The sequence below is a fragment of the Polypterus senegalus genome, chromosome 5 (assembly GCF_016835505.1).
Source record: "Polypterus senegalus isolate Bchr_013 chromosome 5, ASM1683550v1, whole genome shotgun sequence".
NCBI lineage: Eukaryota > Metazoa > Chordata > Cladistia > Polypteriformes > Polypteridae > Polypterus > Polypterus senegalus.
The window spans coordinates 137,742,897-137,766,813 of NC_053158.1; the positions used below are offsets into that span (position 1 = coordinate 137,742,897).

Here is a 23,917-nt window from a genome sequence, read left to right on the forward strand (position 1 = left end):
GTTATGATAGACTTTATAGCTCTTCTCTTGTGGTGATTAACCTGTCATACTGCGCTTGTTCATTTGTGAATTGCTTTGGATAAAAGCATCTGCTAAGCAAATTAATATAAATATACAGTACCTCTTAACACAACCACCTCTTCTCTCACTGCTTCTATGCAGAGTGTATAATTCTATGGCCAGCAGCACTGCCTCAAATTTAAACAAAAGGCATATGTCTTGGACCCTGTTGTTTTCCTATGGACATCAGCTCTAAGTGCAAATGACCTCAACTCAATTGCATGTAAAATGTCACATTTAATTATTCGCAGTCTGGTCCACAAGTATTTGGACAGTAACACAATTTTCAGAATTTTGGCTCTATATGCCACCACAGTGAATTCAAAATAAAGCAACCACTATGTGATTGGTGTTGACTTTCAGCATTAAGTTAAAGGGTTTGGCCAAAACTATCATGAGCCATTTAGGAATGACAGCTATTTTTCTACATAGCCCCCCGCACCCCCTCCATTTCTAGGGCCTAAAAAGTAAATCAACATTAGACTGACAAGCTCTTCCATAGCCAAGTGGGAGCAGTTCCCTCATTATTTCATTAACTATTAAGCAGGTAAAAGGCCTGGAATTTATTCCATTTGTGAAATTTGTATTTGGAAACTGTCACTCACTATGAACTTTCAATATGAGGTCCAAAGAGCTGTCCATGCAAGGTAAAACAGGCCATCATTAGGCTGAGAAAACAAAACAAACCCATCAGAGGGAGAGCAGCAACACAATGAGTGGTCAAATCAACCATTTGGTTCATTCTTAAAAGTCAAAGTGAGCTTTATTGTCATCTCAACCATATACAAGTGTACAGATAGACGAAATTGAGAAGCTCAGGGTCCACAGTGTAACAACATGACGTGCAAATAGTAAATAAAAAATAAAATTAAAATTTAAATTTTAAAATTAAAACACAAACAAGACTTTGTACAAAGACAAGACAAAGAAGTAGCAGCAATATTGACGTGTAGTTAGCAATATGAGCATTAATGCAATGTATGGTATTTGCAGTCTAGATGCATAAATATAGTCAATAGATATATAATATAATAAATAAATAATAAATAATAGATATAGATAATATAGAAATTATTAGTGTATGATAATCGTTGTTTAAGACGTGTGTAAACAATGACAGGTCAGAATGTTTCACAGCAGAAGGATGTCAAGAGTGTGAAAATACTTAAAGGTCAGTATGAGATTTTCAGTTCTTTTTCTACATGCACACTAGTCTTTGTAGGAAAGTGGCTTGCATGTATAAACGTTCTGTTTTTAGAGGTGGTTGAAGCAGTGTGGAAGATCCCAGGGGGCAGCATAGTAATAAGGAGTCTGACAGCTTGGGGGTGAAAACTATCCTGCAGCCTGGCAGATCTGGCTTTGATGCTGCAGTATATTCTCTTGGATGGCAGAAGTGTGAAAAGTACAGGTGAGGGGTGTAAGGAGTCCTGCACAATGCTGCAGGCCTTGCGGACAGTGCGTTTGTAAAATATATCCTGTAGTGAAGGGAGAGGCACCCCAATAATGTTCTCTGCTGTCTTCACTATCCTTTGCAGGCGCTTGTGGTCGGATATGTTGCAGTTGCCATACCAGGCAGTGATGCAGCTGGTCAGAACACTCTCAATGGTGCCTCTGTAGAACATGGTGAGGATAGAAGGGGGAAGACTTGCTTGCTTCAGCCGCCTCAGGAAGTGTAGTCTCTGCTGGGCTTTCTTAATTAGTGATGAGGTGTTATGTATGTTTCTCAGTTATGTGCACACCGAGGAACGTGGTATTCCTAACAGCCTCCACATTTAAACCGTTGATGCTGAGTGGGATGTGGGCAGGATGTGATTTTCTGAAGTCCATGATTATCTCTTTTGTCTTGTCAACATTGAGAGATAGATTGTTGTTTTCACACCATGCAGACATCCATTCCACCTCATCTCTGTATGCTGTTTCATCATCCCTGCTTATCAGTCCCAGCACCGTCATATCATCCGCAAACTTGATGATGGGGTTGGTGTTGTGCGTGGCTGTGCAGTCGTGAGTCAGCAGGGTGAACAGCAGTGGACTAAGCACACAGCCATCTGGCGCTCCAGTACTCAGTGTGATGTTGCTGGAAGTGTTGTAGCCCATCCGAACTGACTGGAGCCTCTCTGTCAAGAAGTCCAGGATCCAATTGCAGAGGGTGGTGTTCAGGCCCAACCTGCTCAGTTTTACAACCAGCTTTTGAGGGATGATTGTGTTGAAGGCAGAGCTAAAGTCTATGAATAGCATCCTGACATATGTGTCTTTTTTATCCAGATGTGTCAGGGAGAGGTGAAGCAGAGCATATGGCATCCTCAGGTGACCTGTTTGAGCAGTATGCAAACTGAAGAGGGTCAAGGGAGGCAGGGAGATTAGTCTTTATGTGTGACATGACTAAGTTCATTATGATTGGCGTGAGTGCAACTGGTCGGTAGTCATTCAAGCATGTCACTGATGACTTCTTCGGCATTGGTATGATGGTGGTCGACTTTAACCATGCTGGGACTGTCGACTGGCTCAGAGATTTGTTGAGGATGTCTGTGAAGATACCAGCCAGTTGACTGGCCCATTCTTTGAGCACACGACCAGGTATGTTGTCATGTCCTGCAGCCTTGCGTCGATTGACTCTGGATAGAGTCCTCTTCACGTCAGTTATGGAGAGACAAAGTACCTGGTCAGTGGAGGGAGGTGTTGCTTTTACCAAAGGCTCTTTATTCTATGCCTCAAACAGTGCGAAGAAGTTGTTCAGCTCATCTGGAAGGGAGGTATCACCATTACTGCTGTGTGGGTTGGGCTTGTAGTTTGTAATTGTCTGAACGCCCAGCCACATACAACATGTGTCTCTGGTGCTGCTGAATTGTTTGTTAATCCTCTGCGCGTATGCCCACTTAGTTCTCCTTATAGCGCGAGACAGGTTGGCTCTGGTCACCCTGAGAGTGGCCTTGTCTCCAGATCTGAAGGCTGCATTTCTGATCTTGAGCAGCTTGTGCACTTCTCTTGTCATCCAGGGCTTTTGGTTGGCTCTTGTGGTAACATCCTCTATACATTTGGAGATATAGCCAGTCACAAGAGTCAGTGTACTCCTCCAGATTGATGGAGTCACCATCCATAACAGCCTCCCTGAGAATGTCGCAGTCTTGGAGAGCTGCCACACTCTGATGTTCTTGTGGGCTGGTTTAGTGCGCTTCAGCAGCGACTTGTATGCAGGAACTATAATAACACTGATATGGTCTGAGTAGCCGAGGTGGGGGGCGGGGTAGGGCCTTGTAGGAATCAGGAGTGCTTGTGTAAACATTGTCCAGACAGCTTCCCCCTCTAGTAGCAAAGTTTGCATTCTGGAAGAATTTTGGGAGAACTGACTTGTAGCGTAACGCTAGCGCCTGGTTAGCATTTGCGCTAGGCGGGAGGTAGACGGCAACCACCAGAGCGCAACTGTATTCCCTTGGCAGGTAGAATGGCCGACACCTTACCGATAAAACCTCTATCAGTGGGGAGCAGTGTCGCGCAACTGAGACAGCTTTCGTACACCACTCTCTGTTCACATAAACACACAGTCCATCGCCCCATCCCCCAACCCCCCCACCTCCGCGAGTCTTACCAGACAAAGAGGTGTCTCTGTCTACTCGGAAGATGGTCAGTCCATCTAGCTGGATGTCTGCAATGTTTTCCTGGAGTCATGTCTCAGTGAAAATAAAGAATAAACACTGGTGAGCTCAGCAACTTACAGAAGGCCTAGATAGTCATAGAAGACAACTGTACTGCATGATTGCAGAATTCTTTCCTTGGTGAAACCCCCTTGCCCCCCCACAACAACATTTAGCCAAACCAAGAAACTCTGGGACATAGACCTATCATTGCAAAAGTCTACAAGTAAGAGAAAGCAACAAGAAAGTAAAGACAGAGGGTTTACCATAAATTTCAAACCACTGGTAAACCTCAAGCATAAGAATGGCAGATTAGACTTTGCCAGGAAACATTTTTTAAAAGCCCATCCAGTTCTGGAACAATTTTCTTTGGATAAAGGAAACCAAGATCAATATTACCAGAATGATGGATAGAGAAGAGTATGGAGAAGAAAAGGAATGGCTGATGATCTGGTGTGTACTACATCATCTGTGAAACATGGTTGAGGCAGTGGTATGGCAAGGGCATGCCTGACTGCCAATGGAAGAAGGTCACTACTGTATTGACGATATGACTATACTATCTGCTGAGATTCAGCCAATTGCTGCAAAACTGATAGGACAACGCTTCACAGTAGAGATGGACAATGTGTCAAAACCAAGTGCTTTTCAGTGCAAAGTAGTGAAATAGCCAATCAACTGACCCCAGCCCAGCTGGACATGCATTTCACTTGCTGAAGACAAAAGTAATGGCAGAAAGTCCAATGAACAAGCTGCAACTGAAGACTGCTGCATTAAAGTTCTGGCAAAGTATAACTTAGGGTGGAAACCCAACACTTGGAAATGTCCATGGGTTCCGGACTTGAGGCAGTCATTGACCGTAAGGGATTTTCAACCAAATATTGAAAATTATCATTTTGCTTTTGATTATATTAGTATGATCAAATACTTTTGAGCCCCTGAAAATAGGGGGACCATGAATAAAAATGTCTGTCTTTTCTAACCAGTTCATACAATATTTTTGTGAAACTGCTTGGAATTAAAGCTGAAAGTCTGTATTCAATCATATCTTGATTGTTTTGTTTCATGTCCATTGTAGTGGTGTACAGGCCTAAAATTATGAAAATTGTTTCACTACAAATAATTATGAATCTGACGGTATAGTGCAAAAACTGTAAAACTATAATTGACAACTGAAAAAATGTTATGTGGTAGAGCAAAATGATTTTCATTTCTGAATTCAGCACTTAAAATATAAAAATGTCACACAAAATAATCAAAACAGTATTTTCATTGTATACATATGTAATAGATTTATTGATGTAAAAAATATAATTGCAGTTGTCTTTTATAATGCCAGTTCAAAGCCACTGTTTTCCTTGAGACAGAAAAGTTAAACAGATCAAAACACCCATGTTTTAAAGCCAGCAAAGGAGGTGATAGTGTTCATTTGAGTTGGTCTTTGTCAGAACTATAGCAAAATTATTTTGAATACATTGTAATTTTTTAATATTTTGTACTTGAATATCTTGGAAAATTTAGTTCCTTCTACTGTCTGACCTTGAGAAAGCAACTTAAACAGAAAGTGTTCCAACAGAAAAGAATATATGTTTTAAACCTTTGTTTTATTTAGCTGTTCATTTAGTGTCTTGGGATGGAGCTCACTTCACAAAGGCACTGTGTACATTAATGGTTGTCATCTTATGACTACAAATATTCAGTTGAGAAGTGATGAAGATTTATAGTTTATATTGCTTTATTGTCACATGTACAGAGTACAGTGAAAATCTGACTTGCATATGCTAATGAACATGCACTACATTGCCACTCCCTAGTACCATGATTAGTAAATATATGTAATAGTATTTCTTCATGAGATGAGAGATCAAAGTTTAGTAGTACTTTGTTGCTGGAGTAATGAAGTACTGACATTTGGCAAATAAGAGGTCATTTTCATAAGTGAGATCTGGTTTTCAAGGAACTGTCAAGTGTGACACCAAAAATCATGACATTAAATGATGCACACAGTTTATACAGGAGAAAGAGTAAAATTTTCTGAGATAGATGGAGACCCCATACAGTCCAGTTAGTGTAACATTATTTTATACTTAGTAAGGCTGAATATGTGGATTGTTTGCCATCTTATAAACATTACTGCAAAGTAGGAGGTCGCAAAAATATACAAATCAGTATGTTATATTCATGTCTTTATTATTGGTTGGCATACAAAAAAAAGATTACTGTTTTTTCCCAAATACCATAGAGAGAGTTTCTGCTTCAAGTGTATAGTACAATTGAAAAATTAACTTGATTAAGAATACACAAACATTATCAGGAACAACGTTACAGATTTTCATGTTAGTTAGGCTTTACTGTTATGAAATGGGACTTGACACAAAATTTAAAAATTCAGTTTTACATTTTCCTTCTTAATTAGCTTAGGCAGACTACGCTAACAAAATATGTGCAGTATGTTTGTACAGTTGTATATATAATTGCCAGTTATTGACAAATGTCCATTTTTTTGAGAGTCAGTATTTCCCTTTACCTCAAATATTGTTGTCATGCTTCTGTGTTCTTTTTGTCCTACTTTCTCCAAAAAGAATTAAGAAGGAAAGCAGACTGGCCAATTGCCTCCTACAGTAATTTAGGCAAACTGGCAATAATAAAACAAGAAAGGGAAAATTCATACAGATAAGGGCTACAATTTTATTTGTATAATTTTTTGCCCTTTTGAAAGCTAGAATGTTACTAAATCATGAGTTCCACAAGAATTTTTAAACTTGAGGCTCTCATTCTGGTTTAAAGCATCTAGCTATCCTTCTGTCCCTTTGCTGAGTGCATCTAATTAGTACAGGGTTCCCTGGATTTGCAGCCACTTGTGACTCATGCAGAAAACAGCAACCAACCAGGATGCAAGGCCAGTTCATCAGAACAGTATTTATGAAATCCCATTTGAATACTTTTTTTTTATCTGTCTTTTGTTTTAGTTCCAGTGTACATTTGTGTTACATTTGTTTAAATGTGTAATATTTTTACATCTTTCTTTCTTTCTTTATTTCTTTCTTTCTTTCTAAGTAATGTTTAAAATCTGATTCTTACTTGTTGCCAAAAAAATATTTGGCTTTCTGACATGAGTAAATTGGCTGTGTAGTTCTCTAGTTTCAAATGCACATTTTGTGTAATACTTTAATGTAGACATAGTGTAATTGTCTGCCATGTCTGCATTCTGGCTGATCAAGTTTCCAGGGTGTAATGAGATGTAATTATAGGAATTCACAAAGTAAAGAGTGCTTATAGATGTCATATGTTTTCAATTAATTTCACTCACTATAACAGATGATAAAAAGTGTGAAGAGAACATGTAATAAGAAACACAAAGAGTCCGACTGTACATCATGCAAAAATCTTCTAAAGAAGCAGCACTTTTAGGTGGACTAATGATTTGCTTTTCTATTTTTTTCTTAAAAGTCCTGCAAACAGGGTGGCACGTTGGCGCAGTGGTAGCGCTGCTGCCTCGCAGTTAGGAGACCCGGGTTTGCTTCCCAGGTCCTCCCTGCGTGGAGTTTGCATGTTCTCCTCGTGTCTGCGTGGGTATCCTCTGGGCACTCCGGTTTCCTCCCACAGTCCAAAGACATGCAGGTTAGGTGGATTGGCAATTCTAAATTGGCCCTAGTGTGTGCTTTTTGTGTTTGTGTGTGTCCTGCGGTGGGTTGGCACCCTGCCCGGGATTGGTTCGTGCCCTGTGTTGGCTGGGATTGGCTCCAGCAGACCCCCGTGACCCTGTGTTTGGATTCAGCAGGTTGGAAAATGGATGGATGGAAGTCCTGCAAACATATAAAAATAATACTTCCTTCCTTGTTTAATTCAGATTGTTATAATAAATACTACTAACCACATTGCATTTATTTTTTTTTTAATTCTCTTAAGTTCATTCATTTCCCACACCTGCTTGTTGTGATAGGAGGCCAGAGTCTAATATGCTGTCAGCAGGGACACAATCTTGACATGGTGGAGGCACTCACACAAGGACAATTTAGATTTGTAAGCTAGGCTAGCCTGTGTGTTTTTTGTTTAGGAAGAAACCACTGAGAAAATCCATTCTGAAAAAGAGGAGAGAAATTGAGAACTGTACAAAAACAGTGGTTAGGCCACGAGTAAAGCCCAAAACTCTTGAGCCATGAAGTAGCACAGCCAACCCCAACTCTGAACTGTTACTATGAATGTTTTCATGTATTTCAGCAATTTATATTTAATTTACAGCAGACATAAAAACAGCTGCAACAGAAAATCAAAGAATTTATCATCCAGAATTTTTGAACGTCCAGAGGCGGAGTTGTCAAGTGTTTGCCATGCCCTACATAACTGCCCTGAGTAACTCGGCTCTAGCTCCCTTTACACTGTAGTTCCTTTCTTTTGCTTCGAATATGCCTGTGTACAGCTTTCGGCCATTGCAACATGCATGCATAACGTGTAAGGGATTTACACAATGTGTGGCATGGTGGCGCAGTGGGTAGCGCTGCTGCCTCGCAGTTAGGAGACCCGGGTTTGCTTCCTGGGTCCTTCCTGCGTGGAGTTTGCATGTTCTCCCTGTGTCTGCATGGGTTTCTTCCGGGTTCTCCGGTTTCCTCCCACAGTCCAAAGACATGCAGGGTAGGTGCATTGGCGATCCTAAATTGTCCCTAGTGTGTGCTTAGTGTGTGTGTGCGCTCTGCGGTGGGCTGGCACCCTGCGTGGGGTTTGTTTCTTGCTTTGCGCCCTGTGTTGGCTGGGATTGGCTCCAGCAGACCCCCATGACCCTGTAGTTAGGATATAGCGGGATGGTTGGATGGGTTTACACAGTAATAATGATAATAGCACATTTTATTTATTTAGCACCTTTCCCATGCACATGAGGTATATTGTCACTTCTGGCTCTGTTTTTTTTTTGCCTTTTTTTTTAAATATATATATTATAAGAGATCAGCCTCGGCACAGACAGACACGGACTCCCAATGTACAAAAACATGCACCATTTATTATACACCATACACAATATTGTGCACAAACCACAAACCCAGTCCTTTTCTCTACTCTTCAGCCGCTTCCACTCCTCCTCGTAAGCTCCGTCCTCTGCAACCCAACTGAGGCTCCTTGAGTTGTGGCCCAGGTGGTAATTAGCCTAATTAGGCTGCACTTCCGAGTGTGGCTGCATCACAGTACAAACGGGCTTGTTAAGTCGTTCTCCTCCCCCTGGTGGTGGCCACGGAGCCCAAAAGGCATGAGCTCCAGTGTTTCACAATTGTGGCCTCGATACCGCCCAGGGGGGCTGCTCTCTTGTGCCCAGGGAAAAATATGCCCCTCTCCCGGTCTGTCCTTCTCCCAGGTGTCCTGGTGGGGCAAGATTCCTGGCTGTGTATATATACACACACACACACACACACTGTATATTACAATTAGTTTTTTGGTGGTTTTGACCTCTGGGCTTTTAAGACAATACTATATTGCTCTGAGCTTATGGTTCTGGTGCTCAAAATCACTTTTTTCCTTCCTTTTGCAACTTTGGCAAAACATATAAATAACTGTCATTCTGCTATCTTAAAAGGAAGTTTGTATAATTTACAATGAGAAACAGTTCCAAACAATTATCTTCATTTTCATGTTTCACTCACACATTATATTTTCATTTTAATGCAATAGTACTTTATTTTATCATTTTGAAAATCAATTTCCTTCATTTTTTATATTTTTTATAATTATAACATTGTTTTTTATAGTTATAACATTGTCAAACCTGCTTACCCCAGTTTGGATTCATAGGAGTCCAGAACCTATCCCTTGTGTGCCTGTCACATATTTATCTGTGTTTGGTTGTAACTGGTGAGGCTGACCAATGATAGGGTGTATGGCAGACTGCTTGTAGATGCACTGGCAGGCCATATTTGGCACCTTATGATCCAGTACTGGAAAGTGCATGAATATCTTACTTGATCTGCGTACAGCGTTCTGTGCTAATAAGCGGACGTTTATTTTATAAAAGTAATCAGAATTTTGCTAATGTGAATTTATTTGTGACCACATTTGGACCTTATCTTGTTATGCAGTGACATGTATTGGACTGTCATTTATTACTTAATCTGGATTTTTTAAAACTCTGTCATGCTAATCAACACAACAATCAATTTTCATACATGACACCTTTTCAGATCCACACACTTATGAATCACCACTCTATAACAGCAACAAGAAGGGAAGAGTATCCTTTTCCATGAAATGGAAGCTTATTCTAAAATGTTATTGATTAGATCCTGCCATATTTAAAAAAAAAATTTGAACAGATCCTGTAAGTGAAAATTAGATTTTCTTCAGTTTCAAATAGTATAGAACATCAGTTATTCACTGACTTAAAAGTAGTGGGCTGGGATTCTTCCAGTTGAGTAAGATAAGTCTATGTGCTAGTAGTGAGGCAAAGGTAATTACAGTTTGTTTGTTCTTCTCCAGTTTAAGCCCGTCTGGGAGTACACCAAACACAGCTGTTAATGGGTTTGGAGTTATTGTGACATCAAGGCTGTCTGATAGGCATTCAAAGGTTTTTGTCCAAAAAATTGTTAATTTGGGGCACCTCCCAGAACATGTAGCTCAGTGAGGCTGTGGCTGTATTATAAAGTTAACAGGTTTAATCTTGCCCTGGAAACATTTTGGACAGTTTTAAATGAGATAAATGTGTTTGATAAAAGATTTTAAGTTGAATTATTGAATGCATTGTGCATATGGAGCTTGAGTGTATTCTGTGCATGGCTGCCTTCCACTCCTTTTCTGAAATATTAAGTGACAGATCCTTTCCCCTGTATATTCTTGGGTCCTTGAAAAGAAGGGATGTTAAAATATTTTTTTTATAAATTGTATAGATTCTGAGTCTTTAAGACTGATCAGTATTTCTTCTGGAATGGAAATTGGTGGGCAGTAAGGAAAATTGAACAGGTTCTATTTAGCAAAGTTTCTAGCTTTAAAGTAGTGAATAATATCGATGAGAAGTTAAATTTGAAGCGTAATTGTTCGTAGGATGCAAAGACATTAACACGAGTGTTTTAGTCCTGGACATTTTCCAAATATTAAATAGTGAATATGATTCAGAGGGAGGAAAAATATCCTTGTCATGTAGAGTTGCAACAGATAAAAGCTTCTCTGTCTTAAAGTGCTTCATACATTGGTTCTGTGTTCTGAGAGAATGATGGGCAATTGGATTATTAGTATATTGGTGGTAATTAGTATTAACTAGGGCATAGAGCAGGGAATATATAGAAGTACTTCAAGATTTTATTTCTATTGCACACCAGGCTTGTGTATATTCATCGATTTGTGGCGGTGTCCAGGTTTTTATAGCTTATGTATTTGCCGCAAGGTAATAAAATTAAAAGTTAGGTTGTGAAATGCCACCTTCTGCTTTAGGTCGTTGTAGAGTCACCCTTTGAATGCATGGATTGCTCGAACAAATGAGGTTGTGATTGAATCTAATTTCTTAAAAATTATTTGTTAATGTATATGGGGATGGTGTTAAATAGAAAGAGAAGCTTGAAAAGGATAGTCATCTTAACAATGTTGATTCTCCCTGCTAATGTAAGATGGACGATAGACATTCTATTCACGTCTTAATTTTTTCCATGCAGACAGCAAAATGTTTTTGAAAAAGAGCTTTATATTTACTTGTGACGTTTACCCTTAGATAATTGAATTGATCTACTAAGATAAACTGGAAAGTGTTCAGTCTAATATTGTGTGCTAGAGAATTCATTGGAATCCAGATATCTTTTGAAAATCTGCTAATGCTTTTAAGACTGCTGGCACAGAATTTTATGGGTCAGATATACAGTACCATGTCATCTGCATATAGTGATATTTTCTGTTCTATATGTTTTTCCACATTTTCAAAACATTTTAAATATATAAAGATACATTGAGTTTAGTCAGTGAAACTAGTTCTCTTACAGTTTGATTGAAAGTAACACCTTGAGGGCATTTATATCTTGACTTATATTGTTTTAGAAACAGTAGATAAATAGAAATTAGCAAACTTTAGCAAAATCAATTACTTTTTTCCCATGATTTGATTATTTTAAAAAAAGACTGTAAAGTATATTTAAAACTTAGCTGACACCAACATAAATGCCCAGAACTGCTATGGTGCTGTTGTAAAAATAACGGTTCTAGTTAACCTTGGGATAAGATACTGCAAACTTAAACATACTAACCAGTTTTCATAGTAAATATCCAGTTTACTTATCCAATTAAAATGTGAAGATTGTTTTTTAGTTATTATATTCATTGTTTGCCCATTCATAAATCCATTTCATAAAATATTTATTTCCCACCCTGCAGCAAACCAGTGTAAGCAAAGACATCTTTGATTCTTGAAGCTTATTCCCTCTGCATTTAAATTGTGGCTCTTAGTTATGCTTCTTCTCATTATAAAGCTTCAGCTTGAATAGAATGACTTTAGGTTTGATGGGAAACCAGGGAATAAAATGGGTTTGTCCAGGGGGCATTTTCAGTTTTGGTCACTTCCTATGCCATTTCAGAGCAATGGGGATTTACATTCATGAAATACACTAGCTCCTCCTATTTTTCAGTTTACAGATATGTTGTAGCAATCTTAAAATTTTAAAAGAGTCAAGCAGTTCTGTTGTGATAGCTAATTGTCATGTTCTAGAGAATCAAGAAGTTTATATTGCCATAAAACAATGCATGTTTTATTTATGGTTGGTATAAAGTCATTTGTCACTTTATATTTTATTTAGAAGATTGACAACATAGCTTGTGTATTTTCAAAAAATAAGAAAGGCAATTCAAGATAACTATAAATTTTTTGTTTTTGGAGGTTATGTGATGCTCATTGCTAGTGGCTGCTTAGCTCTGCCTTTGCTTGTGCCCTTTCCACTTTTTGCTCACCACTGAATGCCCTTTCCATATAAACTTTGTTATAATGGAATGTATGATTTATCTTACCATGACACATTCAAATATGGATTCTTCACAAAGATTATGCTGGTCTTCTCTTAGCAATCCAGTAATAAGGCACCCCAAAAAAATTGAGCAGGTGAACTCTTTACATGCCATCTTCCATCAAATTCAAACCATGCCTTAAGGGCTTTTGCAAAATGTTGCAGAAAGATGTTGCCTTTGTTAAAGCAGTGACTGACCACCATACCACCAAAACTGCTGGCATCAATAAGGAGGTGGAGTTGTTGTTAGCAAAGCTCAGTGAGATGGAAAATTGTCAGTGCCACAACAATCACAGACTAGTTGGCATAAGGATTGACTGACAAGAAAATGATATGCTGCCTTTTCTTTGTCAGCTTTGGCCAGTTATTTTCCCTCCTCTTCTTTCATTTCATCCCTCTATAGATAAAGTACAAAGGGTGTATAGTGAACAGGATAACAAAACTTGCCATCCCACTATTAAAATGCACTTCATCAATTATCAAAACTGCCTGGAAGTTATTTGAGAGCCAGGAAAAATTCAGGAACTCTCCTTTAAAAACTAGACTTTATTTCTAACATTGCTGCTGCTAGATAGGCAATGAGTACTCCAATTACAAGGGTGACAGAATTGAGAGTCACTTCTTTTTTGGTCTTTCTTGTGCTTCCCAAGCTTTCTTTTAGTGGTCAGCATGTAGTGTATTCTACAATACTCTAGGTAAGGTGAGCAACTCATTAGACAATTTTGAATCACTTGACACCTTTTCTCTGTGACACTTTGCCAGACATCTTCAGCCATGAGTTTTCCACTGGGCTGTCGCCATGTCTGATTCAAGCTGCACTGTTATGGCTCTCCTGATGGTGATGTTTGTCTTTATTTTTCAAAAAAGAAGAACTATTATTCCTTAATGTTTTGATGACTTTAAGTTCCTCTAATTAATGTTTTCATGATTTAACATGGGAGGTTAATTTTGCCTAGTATTCATTAGTACTTGTTTATTTATTTTTGTTCTGCATAGTCATTGATGTGGATGGCAGGGCCTTTCTTTTCTATTTTGTCTCTCTTTTTCTTTTTCTGGAGTGTGGTGCTTGGATGTATGCTTGTAGCTTCCTGTAGTTTGGCATTAGGAGCCATGTGCATGTCAGCACTGATGACTTGAATCTGTAGGTGGGTTGTGTTTCTGCTTATTAGTATTGGACTAAAATTTTGACTTTGGTATCAATACCAGCTTTCAGACCTCAGTACCGGTACCAAAACTTTAGTGAAGCAAATAATTGATAATAATACTTCGTGCCCCCAGCCACACCTCCGCACACTCCTCCTGCAGTACATAAATCATTACAAGGAATGGGGTGTTGGAGCTTTACCCATGGAGTCTCCTGCAAGTTTATATAAATATTGTAGTTTTCAGAATGGTGTGGGGTTCCAAGCTTTCTTAAAAATCAACTGAGTTTGAGGTATTGAAAAACTATCACTTACTTTTTATCGTTACCCCAGCCAGGAAAACACACCCCTGCCTTGTACTCTGTACTCTGCAAATCATTATGTAATTGGGTGCTTCCCCTTTGGAGTTTCCATTGCATTCATATAAATAATGTAAATTAGTTCAAAGAGATTGGATGTACCCCTTGGAGTATAAACAACTGAAAGCTAGGTGCTTGACAACTGCCATTTTCTTTTTTTCATTCCCATTCAATCTTTAAGAGGAGTGTGACATTCCCCCTTGGGGTATCCAGAGTGTATATTTAAATATTGTAACAGCCCAGACCACAGACAGACACCAAGCTGTTGTCACATAACACACCTTTATTCAACATGTTGGCACAGCACACAATAACTCACAGTGCTGACAATACCCTCAGTACTCAGTCCTTTCTTCGTTTGCTCCAACAAGCTCCACTTCTGTGCTCTCCTCCTAGCTCAGTCCACTGCCACCCGACTCCAGCTCCCGAGTTGTGGCAACTGTCTACTTTTATAGAGGACCCGAAAGTGCTCTAGCTATTCCCTGATTAGCTTCCGGCTGCACTTCCGGGTGAGACGGCATTCCAGCTCAGGAGGGCTCAGACGGGCTCAGCCATTCCCCATACGCCCCCTGATGGTGTTTGTGAGCCACAGCAGGGTTGAACATCCCTGCCTTGTGGCAGTGTAGCAAACCCAGAGGGATGTCCTCCGTCGTCCCGGCCGGGTGAGTATCCTGACCACCCGTTACAATATATACATTCCATTTATGGCGGTTGGAGGGAATGTATGGATGCTTCCCCTGCTGATATGAGTTAGACATAATATGTATATTTAATTTAAGAAGCAGCCCCCGCTGTTTGTGGTTTGTTTTAGGTGGTGAGGTCAGGTTTGGCTGGTGTGGAGTTCTGATACCACTAATAAACGATTAAACTCAAGATGCTTGAAAACTAACTTCTAGTACTGAAATTAACAAAATGTTAGTACCATGCCATTTTAAAAATTGGGTTTTTCATTACTTTTTCAGTACCAGTATACCACAAAACCCTGCTTATAGGCCTTTGTTCTGCATCTCCTATGTTTCCCTGCATAGACCTTTTACTTCACTCAGGAATGGTCAGAGTGTGGGGTTGACTGCTTCAGTGTCTGCTGTGTCTGTTTACAACCAGCTTTTTGAATAGCTGTGGTGGTTGTTATCCAGAGCACAGGGATATGTTTTTATACAGTTTTTTGGAGGAGGGTGGGTTTTTCTAGGATGCATTTTTTGAGTTCATGGGTGAACAGCAGGCATATGCTGCTGCGGTAATATGCATGGCATTTTTGGCACATATTTTTTCTTTTCTTCCTGTCTGTATATACTGTTCTCTTCACTTCACAACATGGCTGATTTAAATATAACCTCTTAAAATGTTAGAGCCTTGTCAACATCTGAGCAGAGGTTTTGCATTACTGATTTTCTACTCAAACATCGCATTGATCTTGCTTTCTTAATTTAGATGCACGTATCGTAGCAAAGTGCTATGCAAGCTGCCATAAAATGTTATATGGTTATCTCAACATCATCTGCCCTCTCCATCAAGTCTGTATGGAGCTGCCCTCAGCTCATGGTTCTGAGTTCTTGATATAATTCTAATGATGGGTTTTGTTATCTCCAAGCTTAGTAGTAGGAAGTTTGAATTTATACCCATGTACGCTGCTACCCTTCTCCATAACACCTTGTTCCAGGACTTGACTAGTCATATTTTTATTTTTGTCAATGTTGGCTCAATGCCGGATGACTGTGAAGGATTTCCTTTGTGATGCTACTATTGCCTTTACCAGTGACTTGGCTCTTGAATCTTGTCAAAAGATCTCAGATCTCAGAATTTGATGTTCTGCTTTTGCACCATGATGAATGTGATTCATTCATATGATTCTGGCCAGAGGATGGGTCTTTTACTACTAACCCAGGTAAAATTAGTAAATGTTGCTTTTTCCCAGTTGTACTCTGATCTGTTCTGTTCATCCTCCTTTTTTTCTACTGCTGATGTGAACTCCTTTCACAATTCCTTACCAGATAATTTGGAGTCAGAAGCCTCTGCTCTGAATGTTCCACTTGCTCCAACAAATCAAACAGGCTCAGGACTCTATGAGTTCTGAAAAATCACTGGGGCATGATGGGTTGCCCTCTGAGAGCTTGTCTGCTTTTTGTAAGCAACTTTTAACCCTGCTCTTCCCAATGCTTAATTCTGCCCTTTCTTCTTTCCACCTCAGCCCCACATTTAATTCAGTTCTGATTACCCTATTACTTAAACAAGGTAAGGACCACATCAATTGCTCCAGTTATTACCTATTATCACTGATGAATTCTGATGTCAAACTGCTGGCAAAGGTTCTTGTACACTGGCTACAGTTGGTGATTTCTAAACTGATTAATTTCATCCAACTGGATTTATCATGTTCTGTCATGCAGCGGACACAGTTTGCTGCTTGTTACATGTCTTGCATGTTGCTTCTCCCCTTTCCCTACCTGCTGCTATTTTTTCCCTAAATAAGGCATTTGAGAGGATGAATCTCTCCTTTTTAGTGAATTGTCCTAGTTAGAACTGGTTTTGTCTTTATAGCATGGTTCAGACCCTGTGTTTCAACCCAGTTTCAGTTATTTTTATAATGCCAATAGTTCTTTTTATTATCTCTACACTTCCTTCATTCTTTATTTGGATTGTGTATTTTAGATACCTGGGATTGGACATTCATTTCATTGTCCAGAACTTTGTACTTTCCAACTTTCACTGTGTTCTGAAGGGTGTCAGAGACTCCATTTCCTCCTGGTCCCACCTTTCTCTCTCTAAATGCAGTTCAAACTAGCAAGAATTTGTTCCCTAGAATTAACTTTGTAAGATCTATGCCCATCTTCCTCCCACTCCTAACTACTATCAATCTGTTAAATCTCTAGAATCTTCATTCCTTTGGAATCATAAAGACCACCTTCAGTCTGATCAGCAACTGGTCAGATAGTGTGTCTCCATTCCTGATTTTGAGTTATACTGCCTTTACTCTATGGCTAATGTTGTGTGTGGGTCTGCCCTCTCCAGCATCCTCATTCCTGGTTTTCCATAGGAACAAATTCTATTCTCCACCATTGCTCAACTCCATTTGTGTTTCTTTCTAATATATTGTAGTACTACTGTGTTGTACCATGTTAGCCATTATGAATGTAGTGAGAAGTACATCTTGCCTGAAGAAAGAGCCTGAGTTTTCTTGAAAGCTTGAATATTGAAATCTTTTTAGTTGGACAAATAAAGGTGTCATTTTGCTCGATTTCTAATAAATTAAAATCATTTTCTCCTATTGTTAGCACCATTTTATCTTATTTGTTTGGGGATTGTAAAAGTGTTGAAACATTAATGGGTCTTCTGCTGAGATGGTGCCTCCACTCCATTTTTTCTTTCCCCCTACTCTTAGTGTCAGTCTGGTATCTCTGTGCTGGGTGATATATTTAGAGAGTCAGGGTCTGTCTGTTTGATCTAGACATCATATCCTTTCCACTTCCTACTTTTTCAATTTGAAATTGAGGTGTGTGCTCAGAACATGTGGAGTCCTCCTCTTTTCTCTTCTTCCAATTTATCCCCTGTACTAATTTTCTGTAAACCTTTCTCCTAAGTCCAAACTGGTGTCTGGTTTCTACTCCCTCTTCTGTAAAGCTTACCTCAAAACTCTCCCAATCATGGCTAATTGGCTAACAGACCTCTGTCCTCTGTGTTGTGCTGGCAAACTCTTAATCACCAGCACACCCAATTTAAATGTGTCCATAGGCTGTACCCTAATGCCCAGAGATGACCTCTGATGGGATTAGAAGTAGATCCCTTGACATCTTTGCTCTCTTAAAGTCCCTGACACCTTCCTCCACAGATTCCGGGAATGTCTCTTAGCTCTGTCTGCCACTAGGTGGACGGAACCCTCTCTTGACTTCTTACCCCCATTCCTCTTTTTCTGTCAACCTATTTGCAATAGTTTCAGAATAATTCATAACCTTTGAAAAGTTTTTGCAGACAATTTCAAACAATGTTTGTTACAAACTATGAGCCTTTCTATAAAATTTGAGAAAACATCTAAGAGTTTACTTATATTTTGCATATTTTAATAGAAGTGTTACCAGAATGATGTACCATTCTTAGGAGTGAGATCTATACTATCAACCTATATATAATTTAGGGTGCATTAGCTTGTTCTACCACTGAGTGAGTTAATCAACCCTCAAAATATGAGCTGTATTGTAGCCATTTATATACAGTTGCATTATTGATTCTGTAAATGTGGTCAGTTTTTATATAGGAGTTAAATAAACAGCTTTTTAAAATAAAACACCTATATATATAAAATGCACCACAATTTGAAAGGAACAACTAGAAACATGTGCCTGCGTGCCAAGGAAGAACTTACATACTGTAACTGGTCCTTTTTAATGCTATTTCCTTTAGTCCAGATAGAGTTTGCTTCTGGCACAGATTACTCTTCCTGTCTTCAATTTAGCGTGTTAGTTTGCTGACAGTAGAGTACACACCACTTAGCAGCTGGTTTGTGAAACCATCAGTCAGGAAATTGTATGATAAATAGTAGGTAGCCAGGTTTAGTGGCACTTTGTTCTGCTTCAGCAGTTTTAGCCTTACTTTGGAAAAGTCATCATGCAGTGTTTTGTCAGAGGTTACAGCAGGAGATGGCATTGTGCCGGTAACATATTATACAGATTCCTGAGTTATGATGTCCAGCAGATGTACTGTATTGTTTGCATGTAAATGATAAACTGCAAGTTGGATAATAGTACTAGGAACTATATGTACAAACTGACTTAGACTTTTCCCTGATTTTTTTCCTGTCTGAAGCAAAAAAGAACAAGTTATTATTTGTCACTTTCTCTTGTAGATATTTTAAGGTATTATAGTTAACTTTGTTTCCTTTTAACATTTTTTTCAAGCAGATTGCAACACATGTATATGCATTGTGAAAGAACGAGTCTCAACACACTGAAAAAGGTTTGGGGCAGCTACCCGTATATTTTTCCTGGCTGCAAAAGATTTATATTCAACACAATAATGTTGCTTGCTTGAGGTCTCAGAATGAACTGACTTAGTTAGGCAAGATGGAGGCTTTTATAGTCTGTAATCCGGAAGTGACTTCAGTCTGGGTGCTGGAACCAGAAGTGACATCAGATCAGGCAGGTTTTCCCGTATTTGATCTGCAGAAATAACAGAAACAGGTTTAGAGCACCCCGCCACCCCCTGGCTTGGTGGGTAATCACCTCCACTTGGTCTATTCAGCTCGCTCCTAGTCGCACATGTGTGACAACATCAATATACATTAAGTGAATGAGTGCCCTTCCTGCCCTCATCTGGCCTCAAATGTTGGATTTGCTCATGCCTCTTTTCTCCTGTGCTTTGTCAGAATTCTGTTAAAAGCCCACTCTGTTCCTTTCCACTCTATAAATACTGTGAGCATCTTCAACATTGCCTATCAACTTGACACTAAAAAAGTGCTGTCAGAATAACAACCACAACATTTATTTATATAGCACATTTTCATACGAAAAAATGTAGCTCAAAGTGCTTTACAAAATGAAGAATAAAAAAATAGAAGACACAATAAAAAATAAAAATAAGTCAACATTAATTAACATAGAATAAGTAAGGTCCGATGGCCAGGGTGGACAGAAAAAACAAAAAAAAAAAAAAACTCCAGACGGCTGTAATAATAATAATAATAATAAGTATAGATTGTGAAATTATGCTTTTAAAAGAATAAGCAAAGGATACAGATGTTAAAAGAACATACACAACAAAGTGAAAGGTTTGAAGATCCACCCATATACTGTACTTGAAAATGGTTGGTGAGGTTTACAGACATGAGGTCAAAACAGAACTGAAGGGAGAACAAAATGGCTGCCATATATAATTTTTAGACCAAAAGTGATGTAATGGGAGAATGGTATTCTGGGAACCAGAAATGACATCTGAAAGAGGTGAGATCTTTACAACCGGAAAAGGAAGTGATGTTGGCTGTTTTCTGAGGTCTGGAAGTGGCTTTAGGATGAGGGTTTGTCAGGTGGTCTCAAGGGAAAGAGGAGAAAGAGTTAGAGGGCAGTGCCAACCTCTGGTCTGGAGGGAACATACACTTATTTGAGCCCATAAACTGTCTCCCAAGCGCACATGTGTGACACAGAAAATATTAAACTGCTCATGATGATAAATTTGTCTAATATTTACTTATATTATAGAGTCACACAGGTAAAGAAACAGATCAGATCTGAAACACAGGGATCAGTGTTCATAACAAATAAATGTTGCTCCTGTTATCTGACATTGGGTAAATGTCCTTTAATATAGAAATACAGTGATCCCTCGCTATATCGCTCTTCGACTTTTGCGGCTACACTCCATTGCGGATTTTAAATGTAAGCATATCTAAATATATATCACGGATTTTTCGCTGGTTCGCGGATTTCTGTGGACAATGGGTCTTTTAATTTATGATGCATGCTTCCTCAGTTGGTTTGCCCAGTTGATTTCATACAAGGGACGCTATTGGCAGATGGCTGAGAAGCTGCCCAATCATAGCACGTATTAAGTATTAAATAAAACTCCTCAATGATAGACGATATGCTTCCCTCGCGGTGCTTCGCATACTTGAAAGCCCAAACAGCATGTGTTGATTTTTGATTGTTTGCTTTTCTTTGTCTCTCTCACTCTCTCTGACATTCTCTGCTCCTGACGGAGGGGGTGTGAGCAGAGGGGCTGTTTGCACATTGGCCTAGAGCATACTGTGGACGAAATCTCAGACCCGACAGCAGGTGCGGTTATAAAGCAGCTTTATTTTCAGAGTCACGGTGAGAAGAGGTTCAGAAGAGCCCTGACGCTGTCATGTATATTTGATTGTCTGCTTTTCTGAAACTCTTCTCACCGTGACTCTGAAAAATAAAGCTGCTTTATAACCGCATAACCGCACCTGCTGTCGGGGACGCTCCTCTAAAAAATGCTGAAAGACTACCTTCACATTGCTCCCTTCCTTGCAGCTGCTTTGTCTGGTGGTGCTTCGCATACTTAAAAGCCCGAACAGCCCTATTGATTTTTGATTGTTTGCTTTTCTCTCTCTCTGTCTCTGTCTCTCTCTCTGACATTCTCTGCTCCTGACACGCACTCCTTTGAAGAGGAAGATATGTTTGCATTCTTTTAATTGTGAGACTGTAATCTCTGTCTTGTCATGGAGTACAGTTTAAACTTTTGACTAAAGGGTGTTATTTCATGTCTAGAGGGCTCTAATAAGGTTAAAAAATGTATTTAGAAGGTCGTAAACAGGTTTTCTATGCTCTAACTGTGAAAATATTTGATTTATCAATAAAGAATCCTACTTTGCGGAAATTAATTTATCACGGTAGAGTCTGGAATGGATTAACCGCGATAAACAAGGTTTTACTGTAGTAGAATTTAAAGTAAGGCCAAAAGTTTGTACGATGCAGAAGTAATCTAAAACTTTGTTTAGGTGATCGAGGTGCAGGTATAGGTCCAGCCATCTCAAGAATTCTAATAGACATTGTTTTGTTTCTTCTGTGGAAGAGTGTGGTTTTCTGGTAGAACTGGATTAAGATTCATAATCAGATCAGTGATAGGTTTATAATAAGCATTGAATAAAGTGATTCATATTTATTAATCAACTTACACACTTGCTATTTGTTAACAGCCTTAAATTAGAGCAGAGTATTGTTCAAGTTATGCATCTTTTACTTCTTCCGTCCAGCCCTTATTGTTAAGGGTAAAGTGCAGATATATGCAGGTGGAATAGCCTGTGGTGTCCTAGACAATGGACTGTCTGTTTGACAAAATACAGTTTATGAGACTCAAAAGACTGATATTGTTGTGAACAATACTAGAACACCACAAGGAACACTCCTCTGTCCTTTCCTCTTTAATCTGTACACCTCAAATTGTAAATATAACACCAGGCCATGTCACTTGCAGAAATTTTCAGATGACTTTGCACTTATGGGGTGTATTGATAAGGGGGATGAGATAGTTAATATCTGCAAAACCAAGGAACTTATTTTTGGCTTTCACTGCACACGCATGTTTACCAGTTACTATTCAATAAGTAGATGTAGATGTGGTGCATTGCCTCAAGTACTTGGGGGTCCACATCAGTGACAAGCTGGTCTGGTCTTATAACACAGAGGAGCTACATAAGAAAGGGTAGAGCAGACTTTTTTTACTAAGGAGACTGTTGCTTTAAATTGAGTGTTGACTTCCTTCACATATTCTATAGTTCTGTGTTGGCTAGTGTGATTTTCTATGCTCTGGTGTGCTGGGCCGACAACATAACTTCAAGAGAGGCTAACCACATAACCAAGCTAATTAAGAAGGCAGAATCAGTTATGGTAAACAACTTTGACTTTCAGGAGGTAGAAGCGAAGTACAGAATAAAAACAAAACTGAGTGCCAGTATGAATAATGCTGCACATCCTCTATCTAATAAAATGACATTTTCAACCAAAGAATTATTCATCAGAAGTGTGTCAAAAAATGCTTCTGTGGCTCCTTTATACCAATGGCAATATGCCTACGTAAAGCCTCATTGTGACTGTGACTGCCAACTTGCCAAGTAAGATTTTTTTTTTCTTTTTAGTCATTCTGGTATGTGTGTATATTTATTGAATTTTATTTCAGCCAGTACTACTTTTGTTGCTGTTTAATTCCATTACTGTAAAGTAGGTATCAGTTTATTTGTACTGGTGAGTACAAATACGAATGTGTTATTTATTTTTTGTGTAGTTTGCACTTATTTTTTTAGGTTTCACTATGTACTTTTTTCAATATGGTTAATTCATTCAGAAATATTCATTTTTGATTTACCCTTCCACTGAGTGCTTTTAAATGTATGTTGTTTGGCTTTTGTGGCAATTAAAAGTCATGCTTAATGCGGTGAAAACCTAAGAAACCCCTACATACTTTCAGAATGGTTCTAGATCAATCTTTGGTAACTGTGTGTCCTATCTGATCATTATTGAAGTTGATCTGCAGCATACAGTAATGTTTTACACTAAATGTTGATGCTAGTATACTGTTTCTAATTAATATCTGTATTCTTGTTTTTTCAGCTCCACCTCACCTATTTCCAACATTTCACCCCCCGGTTCCAATTGATGCTAGGCATCATGAAGGACGTTATGTGTATGAACCCTCTCCTGTTCCTCCTCTGCATATGTAAGTATAATTTTCAATAGTAACATTTTTGCTGTGCAGCAAAAACTCTTGACAAGGCCATATTGGTTTGTGCAAACATTTGTACCTCTGACATATAAATGTATATTATATCCAGAACTGTACATATTTTACTTTTTACAGGTGACTACAAAGCTGATTCCATTTGTTGCTTATTCACACAAAAATATTATTGACTCAGATAAACCATTGACTTAATCCACCCCACTGATTTTTTTTAATAGTTGTAATGATTTTCAAGTATATTGGCAGTCTCCTCAGTAATACTGAGAATATTTAGTTACAGAACATAACACATACTTTTTGGTACATAATTTGACATTTATGCTTTTAGAATCTTTTTGCTAAAAGCCCTTGTGTCTAATGTAGAGTGGTTAGCTAATACTTGGCATTAGAATATTTTGTATTTAAAGTATTATGAATATTCCATATACATATATTCATTTAAAATTATTGGGGTTATATTACTTATGAGTTATATGTAAATATGCAAAATTTCTAATTTTTTTCAGTCTTGTGTTGCAGATCGGAATTTAACAGAAATAATCATTCCCTAAAATCAAAGATAATAATTCAAGATCCCCAAC

At 38.7% G+C, this 23,917-nt stretch overlaps 1 protein-coding gene across 1 annotated transcript in view; it reads left to right on the forward strand.

Annotated features, from left to right (window-relative positions):
- Window positions 1-23,917, forward strand: part of gli3 (GLI family zinc finger 3) — a 309,890-nt gene that overhangs the window by 128,240 nt on the left and 157,733 nt on the right. Inside the window, exon 4 of the mRNA XM_039753392.1 lies at window positions 23,207-23,312. Within this exon, the coding sequence (XP_039609326.1) occupies window positions 23,207-23,312 (106 nt within the window). The remainder of the gene's footprint in view (window positions 1-23,206; window positions 23,313-23,917) is intronic.